Source organism: Bos indicus, chromosome 26 (assembly GCF_029378745.1).
Source record: "Bos indicus isolate NIAB-ARS_2022 breed Sahiwal x Tharparkar chromosome 26, NIAB-ARS_B.indTharparkar_mat_pri_1.0, whole genome shotgun sequence".
Classification (NCBI taxonomy): domain Eukaryota; kingdom Metazoa; phylum Chordata; class Mammalia; order Artiodactyla; family Bovidae; genus Bos; species Bos indicus.
The window spans coordinates 24073219-24087555 of NC_091785.1; the positions used below are offsets into that span (position 1 = coordinate 24073219).

The 14337-nt window shown below is 54.0% G+C and overlaps 1 protein-coding gene across 5 annotated transcripts in view; it reads right to left on the reverse strand.

Moving 5' to 3' along the window:
- The window catches only part of SH3PXD2A (SH3 and PX domains 2A), a 248436-nt gene that overhangs the window by 47880 nt on the left and 186219 nt on the right, over positions 1-14337 (reverse strand). For 4 of the 5 annotated variants that reach the window (XM_070780769.1, XM_070780766.1, XM_070780767.1 and 1 more), the window contains one exon: positions 9523-9654. In XM_070780769.1, the coding sequence (XP_070636870.1) occupies positions 9523-9654 (132 nt within the window). Of the gene's footprint in view, positions 1-9522; positions 9655-10508; positions 10630-14337 lie in introns of those variants that run through there. The other variant, XM_070780770.1, reaches the window with a different exon arrangement.

Consider the following 14337-nt stretch of genomic DNA (forward strand, 5'->3'; position numbering starts at 1 on the left):
GCTTCAGCGGGACTGACCTCTGCTCTCCTGCTCTCTGTGGCCTGGAGAATTCACACAGCAGAGAGCTCTGGGGCTTGGCTTTTCAAAGAAGTAAAATCCACAAGGAAGAGAAACGCAAACATCCAGATTTCCCAACCCTGGATAAACAGCAGTGGATTAGTGTGGCAACCTGGGCCCCACCTCCCAGCTATGCAACCTCTGGGCAAGTCACTGACCCACTCTGGGCTTCAATTTCCACCTGAAAAGGAGCGGATGCCAACATCTACCATTCTTCTTTCTAAGGTGTTATACGAACACAGGGTTTTATGTTTTATAAAACATAAACTATTCTGATTCATACACAGGTCACCTTGAAAAATGTCCCAAATCCACCACTAGCTGGCATAAGTGAACACTTGCTCCCCAGGAGGGCTTGACATCCCCGATCACACCCTCTTCCCCAGACGAGTCTTCCCCAGAGAACAGACACACAGGCTTCAGAGCACTTAGGATATCCCTTAAACACTAAGGTTCTGGGACACCGGGATCCAAGGGGGGCCCGTGGCAATGCCGACAGGCCAGAGAGAACAGCGGGGAGGGCCCTGCAACCACAGCACACTGGCTCAGAGACCCCCTCACGGTTCGCTCACTTCGTGGACAGTCCCTGGCAGACTCCTCCTCTGAGTCTGGCTTTCTCTCACCTCTCACGATGCCTGGGCCATTCCCCCACCATCTAGTCCAATAACAGCTCAGGCAGGCAGATGCATTTTAGCCTGAGGCTGAGAGGTGCCTGACTAAGAAGGGAACGTGGAGCCAGGGCTGAGACGATTAAATGAAACCCCCCCTCCTGAGAGCTCCATAAAGCATGTTCCAAACATGAAGTTGGGGGTTACATGAGCCAGCAGCTTCTCTCCACTTCCTGGCATTTGACAGCTCAGCTCCCAGTGAACACTGGCTTCCACCAGGCTTCCCAACTGGGCTAACGGGGTCACCCTGCTGTTCCTCCACAGTGAGGCCAGGGAGTCCAGGTCAGCATCGGGAACCCAGAGGATGAGATTACAGAATCTGAAGAGATGCTGAGAGATGAGAGTGGCTAGTCGGGCAAACCTCACATCTACCAGAGTGATTACTAAAAGCCCAACCGCAGGAAATAAACAGGCACTATGATAATGATTAATCAGAGGAAGGAGGTGATAGAGTGTGGCTGGGAAAGGCCTCTCTGAAGAGGAGCTGGTGGAGCTGAGATGCTTGGAGCTTGGAGAATGGAGGAAGAATTAGAAGCAAGGCACTTTGGGGGTAAGAACAAGGGTAGAAATTTTTAAACCCAAATTCCCTGAGGTCCCTAACAAATTATATCCCAGAAAGCACTACAGTGAAGTCTATTTTAATTTAAGAATACAGGAAAGCTGTGGAGGGAACTTTGTCTTGCACTTCAGCAGGACTGTCACTTCTCCTGGGGACAAAGCCCGGTGTGAGTGTGTGTGAGTGTGTGAGTGTGTGAGTGTGTGTGTGTGTGTGTGTGTGTGTGTGTGTTGGGGGTGGACAGAGGGTCTCCAGTGTTGCCCGTTCCCCAGGCATCTGGGCCAGGATATGTCTGGGGAGCGGGGGCAGCGGCCACACCGCAAGACTCCCACCAAGTGAGTGGTGGTCACTGCCCCTAGAACAGCATGCCTTGGCCTGCTACCACGTGGCTTCTTCTCCTTCTCTGCCCTCACTCACTGCTTCTCCCCCAAAGCGCCTTGCTTCTAATTCTTCCTCCATTCTCCAAGCTCCAAGCATTCTCAGCTCCACCGACACCTCTTCAGAGAGGCCTTTCCCAGCCACACTCCATCACCTCCTTCCTCTGATTAATCGTTATCATAGTGCCCATTTATTTCCTGCACTGCACTTATCAAAATCTAGACTTATTTTCCTTTTTCACATGTGACTGTTTCTCTAGCACATGTAAGCCCTGTAAGTGTGGGACTCTGTTGGCCTCTGTCACCTCTGAGCACCACTCTGGAACTTAGCCAAGTAGTACGGACTCAGTGATGACTGATCACCTGAGGACCAGCCTTGTTGGGCTCTGGGCAGTGTGTGGTTCAACTGGTCCCTTGCTGTTCAAACCCAGAAAAGCAGCCTTTGAGATGCGGGTGAGAGGACTCAGTGCGATCTCGCTTTCTCTCTGCTCCACTCCCCTACAAAATGCGGGTAGCTAGGTGTTGCTGTGGGGCTGAGGCTGGGATGAGCTGGTGTCACTCTGGCACTTTCAGCTGGGTTTCCAAGGTCACCACGGATCCACATCTTTTGTTCAGAAATGTCTACTCAAGGAAAGGCTGTGGGACATGATTGGTCATAGAGCCAATGTGAGGTCAGGGTGACTGGCCACTCCACCTGTCCAACCTGAATAGATGGAGGTAAGACAGGGAGCGCCCAGGGGCCCAGTGCTCCACCCAGCCACCTGGCAGCTGGCTGGCAGCCCTCAGTGCTGGCAAGCCCCTGGATGCCTCCCTGACAACAGCCAGTGTAGATCTAGCTCAAGGGAAGATCTATTTCCAGGCCCCCAGTCCTGGACACACCTTCCCCTACCATCTGCCTCCCCACAGCCGGGACCGCTTGCCTCAAATACTCCTATTTTCAGGTCCCTCTTCTGCTCACCTATTTTCCACGGCCCCAGCCTGCCTCCCCACCTACTGCTGGCTACCTTCCGCCTTCTTCATCAAGCCTTACCTCCTGGGGCAACTGTACACCTGCCTTCCCATCTTAGCCCCAGCGGGCTCTGCCTTCCACCTGGCACTCCACTCAGGTGCCTCAAGAATTCTTCCCCTCTCTCCTATCTATCCCCCCATCTCCTATATATCCCCACTTTCTCCAAGGCCCAGCTCAATGCCCTCAGCTCCTCGAGGCAGCCTTTCCCAACTATGCTAGACCCCGCCCCCAGCACGTCAGCTTTGTGCGTGCCACAGAGCCACTGAGTGACAGCCAGCATGGGGTATTACAGGTGGGCCTCTCCTCTCCCCAGCCTTGGCATGAAGCCCCTGATCCCACAAGGTCTACTCCTGGATCACCAAGGGGACTCTGACTCTAACTCTTCCTGACACACAGATGGGGGCCAAGAACAGCTGCCAAGCCAAGGCTCCAGAGGGACACTCAGGTCTCCAGCATGGTCTCCGGCTGCCATGCCCCATAACAAGCTTCCTCTGCTGTACCTACCTCACAAACCATCAGGGCTGAGAGAATCCTCAGACACCATGAAGTGCAACCTGTTTTCTAGCCAGGTGGGAAACTGACTCTGCAAAAGGGCAACTGACTAGCTGTGTGTTCCAAGGTCGGTTGGTGGTCGAGCTGCCCCAGTCCAGCCGTCTTAATGCCATGTAGTGGTGGCAGTTTAGTTGTTAAGTTGTGTCCTACTCTTGCAACCCCATAGACTGTAACCCACCAGGCTCTTCCCAGGAAAGAATTCTGGAGTAGGTTGTCATCCCCTTCTTCAGGGGATCTTCTCGACTGGGGGATGGAACCTGCATCTCCTTCACTGCAAGAGAAGTCTTTACTGCTGAGCCACCAGGGACGGAGCCACCAACAACTATCATGTACTGAGCACTTAATTCTTCTTGAACAAGTACACACTAACCCCACAGCTATTGGTACAATTAGCACCATTTTGCAGGCAAGGAGACCGAAGTTTACTTAGAACATTCAAGTAACTTCCCAGGCTCACCACTAGTAAGTACTAAATCAAGAACCAAATCAAGATTAAAACCAAGCTTATCTAAGTTGAACCCATACTTTTCATTGCTAGGCTATCGTGCAATCTTATTCTCAGAACCATCTCCAGCCAGGGTGACTAAAGCTGGGCTGAGGGCCCCAGATTGGATCAGAATGCTCACTTCTGTTCCTGACTGATGCTCGATGGCCCCTTGCCTTCCAGCCAGCTTCATGAAGTGGGCAACAACTGCCCCCCAGAGACAGCCTTGGAGCAGCATGGACTTTGGAATCGCTGATCAGGCTGACATTGCAAGAACATGCATGTGTTGTACTTAGGAAGAGAAGTGTGTCAGAGATCAAGGCTTTCTGTCAGCTGGGACAGTTACCACAGTTACCACAACCAAATATGGCTCACTCACCAGAACCAAACTCTTAAAAGGCTGTTGCACAGTTAAGAGTGTTAGTTCGCTTATCTGTAATACAGACTGCAAGAAACTTGTCCCTCTAGAAACGGCCTATCCTATCTTTATTTGGACATCTTTTCAAGAGCAGATTGGCAATATAAACTACTAATGAGCTGGCTCCTTAGTAAGCACAGAGTCTAACCAAAAGACAGAGAATATATAGAAGAAGTCCATTTAAGACATTGGAAAATCTGCAGAAGTAGCCCAGTCTCACAATACAGTCCACTCATGCTCACACCAGTTAAGAGTTTAAAGTCCATAAAGGCAGGAACTGTATGGGTAGGCATGTAATCAGCATAGGGCCTGGGACACAAGAGGTATTCAAGAACTGTGAAATAAATGGATAAGTGAAGAGTATATACAGTGTATGTCTCACTTACAAAAAGCCTATGTAGAACCAGTTATAACAGTGTTCATGAAGAAATACCAAAGGAACAGAACAGGTACATCTTCAGTGTTAAAATGATTCCAACTCACAAAATATATGGCTGAAGAATGCATCATTTTTGACAACAAAAAATAATCATTAGGACATACAAATCTGAGAGGAAAGCTTATTAGTTTGTCTTATTGATAAAGATATTTGTCAAATAATAAATGGTTACATTTCATGGGAGGAAAAAAAAAACAAACCCATGTAGTATGTATCACTGTTCTCTTATACTCAGGAGGAAATGGATTCCTGCCTATATCACACAGGGTAGCATTAGATCTTAAACCTAACATTCAGACTCCTGGTTCTTTGCTCTCTCTACTACACACAGCCATTAAATAAGTAAAATAGATGCAGCCAACATGTTTTCAGATAACTTACCTCCCTAGATCTCTTTTCTTTAAAACATGTACTGCAAGCCACTGATAGAGGTTGGAAAGGCACCCATGTTTATACTCTATGACATTTCTCCTAGACACAGCTGATTGGCCCAGAGTTGGGCACCTGATCCAAAGTCTGCCAATCCATTGGCTGGCCAGGAACCAATCAGATTAAAGCTTCAAAGTTTGAACCTGTAGAACCAGAGACCATCCTCAGTTAATGTCTATTATCTTGACTGAAAAATCTGGTCCTGACAAGCCAGCATCAGGTGAATGGGCCACTGTTATGAGTGAACAGGAAGAGAAGGAAGCCTGGTCTGCAGTTAGGCGATCACAGCTGGGCTTTCAATCCACCTGGTACCCAAGAGAGGGAGAAGGGTAGCTGCTTTGTCTCCTGCCAGCTTTCTGGTTCCCAGTCCTTGTGAGGCTGGGGTGTCCTTCCCATCCTTGGGTTCTGGTGAGATTTTCCCGAATCCTTTGAGTAAATCTGAGTGGGTGTCTGTCCTCTGCTCACTACTCAATTGGGACTAAAGCACTGACTTTGGAGGGGACTGAAGATTCTCAAACTCCCCAAGGCTTAGTTTTCTCACCTATACAATTTCTCACTTCTATGGACCAGGAGCTCAAAATTTCTTGCCAATACAATACTTTTACCTTATTCCTATAGCTATATGCCTCCAAGGAAGTATTGTATAATATCTCCCAAGGTTATCATACTAGTGCCAGGAAAGAAGCAAAGACTCAGAGTAGGAAAGCTGGATCAGGGAAAAAACTGAGCATCTGCTGACTCATATCCCCACATCCCCTGGCTGGCTCCTAGTCCTGAAAGAAGGAAACCATCCTGGAAAGTTGGAGGCAGCTTTGCTTAACACAGAAATCAGAGCAACTGCCATCAAGATTCTGCCAGAAGTCAGACCAGATTTTGCCTGCTGGAAGGTAAAGCCAATGTGGTCTTTGAGGCGTAAGAATGTCCTACCAAGGCAGCATCTCAGGCTCTGTTGCTTATGTCAAGGGTGGAGGGCTTTTCAAAGATAAGACAAAAATGGCTGGCAAATTTAACAAAACTGCTGAGTCTTTCTGCTATTTTTGTCCCTGTAGATCAATGGAGAAAGAGAGTCCTTTTCTGGCTGGGCCCCAGGCCCACTGTTTAATCAAAAATTTTTCCCTGAAGTCACCCAAGTCCACACTGTGGGCGTCTTTGACATCTATCCACTTGCATTCCCCAGAATATGCTTGTCCTTGGTGTTGGGAATTCACCACCCTTCTCAGATTCTCTTAGCTGTGGCTTATCCCCAAGCTCGACAATTAACAAGAAGAACTCCCACTACCAATGAGCACCACGCTGGAAGGAGGCACACAGAGCCATCCTCCTGCAACAATGCTCCAGGGAGCCTTGTCATCATCTCAGCCAGGCCATGTCTGTCCTTGACCTGCAGCATCGCCAACTCAGTGATGATCCCTCCTGGGATCAGCCCATTCTCACCCTCCCCCCACTTCCTCTGGAGAAGGGAGAGATCTCAGCTGTTGGGACTTTAGGAAAATGACTTAACCTCTTAACCTGTTACTTTAGACACAAAGTGCTTAAAGTGGCTTCTATCACACAGGGTTGTTCCATGATTCCAGTAAGATGATGCATATGAAGTGCACGGCCTGAACCTGTGTTTACTATTTACTGACTCTGAAATGCCTTCCAGACACATCTCTCTTTAGATGAATGAGATTACAGAGTATGGGCACAACCACACCTCCAAAATCCCCTGGAGGCTGTGGTCCCTTCCAGAGGGTTCTGACAAGTGAGCAGAGACAGAGGTGGCTGGGTCCCTCTGTGCACACCCTATTCAAGGAGCTTTCAGCCAAGTAAGAAGGGGATACAGGAAGAGTCCTAGCTCCCAGAGGGCAAGGCCAGCCCCAAGGGGCAGAGTGGTGCTAGTTGGAGCTGCTGCCCCAACAATTTGAGTGGAAATGCCTCACAACGCCCACCAGTCCTAAGGTCAAAGGCGTCACAATTGACTCTTTGTCCCGGAGTTCAAAAGCCTCACTCACCAGTCCTTCCAAAGCCAGTCTGCAGGATTCACAACACATTTCCCCTCCCCCACCGTCCGACTCCTTGGACTGGGAAACCACTCTCCCAAGGATCTGCAGTTGGCCCTCTTCCTCTCTCCTCTTCACCCACTCAGTTTCTCCGGTTAAGCTGGTTTTACACTGGAGGAGGTCTCCTTGTTTCTGACGGCAACACAGTGTGGGTTTGTGTGGTGGACACAGCACTCCAAGGTCCTTGCATTCACCAAGGGGAGAGACATGAAGTCCAGGGAAGTGAGAAGACCATGTTCAGGGAGACTCTGTCTACCTGACACCCAGGGCCCTGGGGCATCTCCCAGCCGTGAAGCGGGCTTGGGGAGGTCATCTGCTCCAGGCCCTGTTTCGGAGCACCCACGAGGCTGTCTCCATTTCACAGAAGGGGCAGCAGAGGCCCAGAGGGAGGAAGGAACCTAAAGTCACCCAGCAGGTGGGTGGTGGGCAGAATCCCGCTTCTGGAGATGGCAGCTCCCTCAGAGGGTTGCTCTGGGGAGTCAGGCTGCCTGAGCCCCTCAGATAGCCATCGGGGACTCCTCAGGAGAGGAGTACCTTGCAGTTCCAGGTTTGCTGCAGAAGCCCCACTTTGTCAAGGTGCTCCCTCCTTCACTCCCAGGCAGGGTACTGGATGCGGGGTGACAGGGCACAGGGAACCAAGGAGTCTGATAACAGGCTGACTGCCTTTAGTTGGGGGGGGTCTCCTCTATAGCCATCCTGGCCAGCGGCTGGTACCCAGGGACACGGGGGCTCACTGCTCCCCATATAGACATAGAGCTGCACTGGTGCCATGAGGCAAGAGGGTCCCTAAGCCAGAAATCTACTTCTGAGCAGCCCTGACTTTATATGGAAAAACCGACACGCCTTCCTTTGGGCCACGCCCCCAAACAAACATGTCTCTACGTCCTCAGTGGATGTCTCCAATCCCACCAGTAGACAGCCCTTTCTCTGGGTCTTCAGGTGCTTAGGGTTCCAGAGCCAGGCCTCTCAGACATGCAGCTTCTGTGGGGGTGGGGAGGCGGGGCTGGTACTGTGACAAAGGCCGAAAGCCCCCTTCCTTCCATGCAGGAAGGGGACTGGGCACCTGGGGTGAAGGGCCCAGGCCTTACCCTAGGGACAGTTGGGTGGGGACAATGGCTGCCAACCACGGCGGTGATGACTCCAGACACAATGGCAGAGCCTAACCTCTTGGAGGGGAACAAGCTCTGAAGACTCCACATGGGGAGGGCCATGAGTCAGGTCTATGTTGGCATCACAGCCCTGTTCTTAGCACAGTCCCCAAGCCTCCTGCAGCAGCAGCCTAACCTCACCTCCCCCAGGGGGTCTGCTGGGATATCCTCAGTATCTTTACTGCTACTTCTCTACTTGCTGCCCTTAGGCACATGAACCAGGGGCCCAAGAAATTCCTGTTCTGTTTTTGACTTAAGGTGTCTCACTTCCCCTCAGTTTTTCTGTGCCTCAGTTTTTCTCTCTATAGAGTGGGCACAGACGTCTTTTGGCCTGTCTTGCTGTTGGAGCTTAAAACACTGGGAAGAACAGCGTGGAACAGGGAAAGAAGAGCAGGCCCCTCCTCTCTGGGAGTGTCCTCCAAACACAACTCAGAGAGGCTCCAGCACAAGCACAGCGCGGGGGCCTTCCCCCACAGCAAACCGAAACCAAAACAGAACGCCCCAGGAACCAACTCAAGTGCCAGCAGGTCACCAGCAAGCTGACGATGGGGGTCCTGGGCCAGAGTTCACCCCGGGCCCTGCAGGGGGTCACACGGGCCTGCACCTCAGACTGCCGGACTCGGGCCCTCCTCACTCCCCCAAGAGACTCCTGCTGCTGAGGCACTGAGGCCCACTCGGTGAGAACCCAGGAACCGGCAGCCCCCGGGACAACCAATCTGCCTGGCCCAGACAGGACAAAGCCTCAGTTCCCAATGACAGGGCGGCTGCTGTGGGACCCTCCCTGGGCCCAGGACCTGACTTCATCCCCCTGTCTGGGCCCTCTTCCCAGCTCAGCAGGGGGCAGTCAGCTCAGACACCAGCCAACCTCCACAGGCCTGGCCTTTCCTCAGACAATCCGCCCGAGGACCCTGGACCCCACAGTGACGTCATGGCCTGCCTGTCCCACCAGCCAGCCAGGTTCTTCCACCCCTGCCTCGTTCCCAGCCTGGAATATGGTCCCAAGGGAGAAGATGCTGTAGGATGCCCCCGAGCTGGGCACTATCTGCCCCTGGGCCTTGGAGGGCACAGGGTCCCTCCACACAGGCTGGACGGTGGTGCCTGTGCCGCCACCCTGGCCTTGCATTAACACAAGCCAGTTAATTACCCCGAGCGCTGGAGACATTCTTCCACCACCAGGCAAACTGCTGGCCTGCAGCCCAAACCAACAGGGGAAACTTCAGCCTCCTCGGCCCTCTCCCCGCCAGATGGAAATAACGTATAGCTGCAGAGGTGGGGGAGGAGGAGGGGAACAAAAACCAGCCGGGCTCCTGGTCTCCGGGCCGGCCAGCCAGCCGGGCACTCACCGCTCTCGTTCTTCTCGATGACATCCACCACCTCCCCGGCCTGGAGGCTCAGCTCCGAGTTCTCCTGCTTCTTATAGTTGGACACCACCACGTACTGTTCCAGGATCATGGGTTCGGCGTTGGTGTCGGCACCTGGCGAGGGCAGAAAGCACGCGGTGAGCCAGCGGCCGGCCATGGCCCCGCGGCCGGGGCGCCCCCTGTCCATCGGCCTCGGGGGAGGCTGCTCGGTCGCCAGCGCCGCTCGGAGAGGCTGCCCGCAGCCAGGGTTCGCAGCTCGCCGGGCCCCAAGGACAGGCCATATAGCAGGGCCCCACACCGGCCCGCTGCGCCGCGGGGACCGGGGGACATGGGGAGCAAGGGGGCAGCGGAGGGGGCGGGGAGCGGGGAGAGACAGGCAGAAATGAGACAGAAGCGGAGGGGACTCAAAGCGAAAAAGCCCGTGGCTGCGATGAACTAATCACGGTCCAGCACAAGGCAGAGGGAGTCGGAGGAGAGGCCCGGGGTGGACGTGGTCTCTCCAGACCCCTCGGCCACAGGGGTGCGAGGGGAGGGCCGCGGGCAGGCGGGCTGGCGGCCCATGGGGGCTGATTCTGGAGTAGAGGAAAGAGGAAAGGCCAGGCGAGGAGGAGGGCTCGGGGCCTCTCCCCAACCCCTGTAAACCCAGAGAAAGAGAGTCAGCAGTCCTCCCCTCGGGAGGGAGAGGCCGAGAGCGGGAGAGGACGGCTCCACGGCCGGGCCCAGGCGAGAAGTCAAGAGGGTTTGAGGCCGCCAATCACTGGGGTTTACTCGCAGCCCTTAAATAGAAACACATGAGACCCATCGAATGAGGAGCCGGGGGTGGAGGCAGGGGAGGGGGAGGAGGGCCGAGACTGTTTACTTGAAACCCAAGAAGAAAGTCCCAGCGCCAGCGCCGCCGCTGGAGAGCCCAGCCCGCCCCCCGCCAACTTTTCCTCAAGTTCGGCTCCACTCTTGCCCCTCGGGCTCACCAAGGCGCGGCCACCGACCCGGCGGGCCTGGCGCCCAGGGACTGGCTTCACGCTGTCGCCTCCAGCCCCGCTTCCCGTCGGGGCATCGTCTGGCCTGGCTGCCGCCCTCCAGCCACATGGAAACCGACGCAGCGTCCCTCTGCTTTTAAGCTCTGCTGGGGCTTGTGGTCAGGCTCCCGGAAGCCTCCCGCCGCCCTCTCCTGGCAGTTTCAGGAGCTTGAGGGGTCAGAAGGTGGGGCTCAGGGGGAGGAGGGCAGCAGGCCAGAGGTGCCCTGGAGCGAGCAGCGGCTCACTGGACTGGTAAGGCACTGGACCAGTGTAATAGGCATTAAGCAAACACCGGGCTGGAAGGTGGACAGACCCCGTGCAGCTGGCATTGAATGTCCAGCTAAAACCTCTCTGCACCTCACTGTCGTCATCACTAGGGTGGAGTGCGGACCTAAGCACCTAAGAACACACGTGACCGGCTAGGAGCTGAAGGGATCCACGAACCAGAGACCCACTGGTCACCTCCTACAGGAAGCTTTCCCAGACCCCTCCCCTCTGATCTCCTCCGAAAAGGGAACTCCTAGTATACGTCTTAAACTACGTGTCTACTGCCCCACACATCTACCAATCTCCTGAAAAGCTGGGGGCTTCACACCACCAGCCTGGCTATAGAAATGGCTGAGAGGGTCCCCGGGCTCCACACGGCCCCCTTGGTGCTTCAGCCTGCAGTTACATTCCCCACATGCCTGAGTCTAACTTGGCAAATGTTCTGTACCAGGCATGTACCCTGTTGCATTTTTTATCGTCACAACAATCTTATTACCTTCCCATTTCACAAAGGACACCTCAGAGACCCAGAGCAGAGGCTTGAGCCAGCCCACACAGCCTTCATGGAGAGAACCAAATTCACTCCGTGTTTTAAGTTCAAGCCTGTCTCGTTCTGTTACAGAACCGCCCCTGATTTGTTTCCAGACATCCCATTCTCCTCACAACGAACCTCAACTTGATATCACAAGATCTGGGGAGCTTCTAAAGAACACGGATGCCTGAGTCCCCAGAGAGGCTGATTTAATTGGTCTCAGCTAGTTTTTTTAAGACCCCTGCCCTACAACCTGTGGTTCTCACACAGAGCCAGGGTGAGAAACACTGCTTAGATCTTTGGGTCTTTCCCTCCGAGAGGCTCTATCCAACCGAGGGCAGGGGGCGATGTCGGGGAAAGAAATCCACCTCCCCTGCCAATTTTCTCCCCTGAGGTGGGGACCCTGCAGCCCCCGCTCAGCTCTTTGGAGAGGCAGGAGGGACCCTGTCCCAGCTGAGGCCTGCCACATGGCTATGCACACGCACTACCCCAGGCCCCTCCAAAGCCAGGATTGGGTTTCAGGCCGAAATGCAACCAACAGCTGGGCAGCAGGGCCGGCCTGGCTCTGCACTCAGATGGGGCCAGCCTCTGTGCCTGCCCCTGCCAGCCGGACAGAGGCAGCGCTGGGCACGGGGCTGGCAGAGACCACTTTCCACTGTGTCCCCGGAGGGGAGGGGGGTTGCTGGCAGGGCACCCCACACAAAAAGGGCCAGTCCCCAGCCTGTGGGACACAGAGGCTCCCTTGCCAGTTTGCGGGAGAGGAAAACTCAAGGTACAAAGAGAAGATGGGAATTCTCCAGCTGGTTAGAGAGCTCCAAAGCCCCAAGAACCCAGATGATGCTGACCATCAACAGCAAGCCTTCCTTACTGCCCACTCGGGATGCCCACCTAGCACAAATCATATTGCTGTCTCAGCGGAGCCTCAGAAGAACCCAAGAGTAGGCGCGTGTTAGCGTCCCATTTCACACACAGGCAGACTAAGGCTCATGAGGCAATTTTCTCAAGGTCACACAGCTGGAATCGGACCCCTGGGCCTACCTGACACCGCTGCTCATGTCCTGACTTCTGCCCTGCATGTGCCACTGCTCCCGAGGAGGGCCCCTGCCTCATCCAACCCCAACACGCTTGGCAAATAGTCAGTGCTTACTGAATTTGAGTATACTCATGGGAGAGAGTGAAGGACAGGGAAGCTTAGTGTGCTGCAGTTCATGGGGTCGCAAAGAGTCAGACATGACTTAGCGAACAACAACAATGGAGACTGGAGTGTGGGTTTCTTCTCCACTACGATACCTACTGACCAGACCCACAGTGCCCACTGCGGGTAGGGACTCTGTAACTGTTGGGTGAAATGAATGAATGAATGAGCAGATGGTTGAACAAGGTGATATAACGGCTTGCTTTGAGCCAATACAGATACACCAAGCAGGGCCTCACCTCCAAAATTTGGGGAAACTACAAATTCTGGGAGGCAGAAAAGGGGAGATGGGGAAACAGAGGCTGGGAGAAGTGAGGAGTGATGGGTTTGAGGCCAAAAGCTGTTTGAGAGGGTAAGCAGGGTGCCGGGGAATGGAGAGACTCACTTTAATCCAAGCCAAGGAAATCTGAGGCTAGGTTTCAAAGAGGGGAAAAATCCACACGCTGCTCCCACCTCCACCCCACCCCTTGGAAAACTGGCCTGAGCTTTCTGAAGACTTGACACTCTGGGACACAGGTAGAAAAGTTAAGAAAATGTTCTCCAGGCATTTCAGAGCACTGAGGACAGACAGTGGCCCGCAGGTTAGGGGACAAACAGATGGACACACAGACAGACACTCTGTCTTCCTGGCCTCCCCCATTCCCCAGCACATGCAAGCCCCCTGCTCACTCTGGCATCTGCTCTTAGGGTGTTGCCTCTTAGGGCTGCCCGGGCGGGCGTGAGCTGGGAGCAGGTATCCGGATGAGAAACCACTCGGCAGGCGGGCCTCTGGGTGATGTCATCCTACAGAGGCCGCTCTGGATCGCCTCCCAGCCCAGGCCTGGAAAATCGGGGGCTGAGGGAGTCAGTCCGAGGGAGGGAGAGATGCAGTGGAGGGAGCCTCCTGTCTTCAGATAGGAAGAATTTGGCGGAGGCATGGAGAAGGGGAGTACTCCTTTTAGAGAGAAGAGCCCCTCCCGGATTGGAAGGGGACTTTTCGCCAGCGTCTCCTCCTCCATCTCATTTTCGTGCCTTTCTCAGAGCCCCTGGCTGGATCTGCTGAGGCTCTGGCAGTTCCCCAGAGCCTTGCCCCATGCCTGCCTCACACCTGCATTCCTCCTGCTGCCACCTGGAGGGACCCCTGGCTCCTGCCTGATCTGGCTGCCGGCTTTAAGACTTCTACACGAGGCTTTTGCCAAATCATGCTCCCACACCTTCAGTGGGTCCCTGCTGATGAAAGAAGAAATGCTACATTCAAGCTCAGTCTTTCTTGACAACCTAAGTTCCCCAAGTTCCCTGACACACAATTCCTCTGACCCAGGCAACATTCAACACACCACACTGTTATAGGCAGGTTCTTACATCCAAGCCTCTGCTCCAGCTATGGCCCCTTGCCTGGAATGCCTTCCCCTTTACCACCCCCAATTCTACCTGACCCTCCAGCAGCCCCTCAATCACTCAGCCACAGTGCTTGCACTGGATTTTCTTGTGGGGCACTGCTCCCCAACTAGACCATGTGGTTTAGACAAGAGTCACCCCGATGTGGGTAGACAGGCACCCCAGGATTGGGGCCATGGGACACGGCACTGGACACAGTAATTGCCTGAGAGTCATGATGCAGAAGCATCCAGCTGGAGTCTGAGGTCTGGTCCTGATTTGTCCTTATTATTAACAGCTCTGTGACCCTGCAGAGGACACTTAACCTCTCTGAGCTTTAGCTTCCTCATCTATAAACAGGAACAACAACAGTACCTACTCTGTGGGGTTGTTCTGAGCATGGTATGAAGTGACAGGGTTAATACCCTATG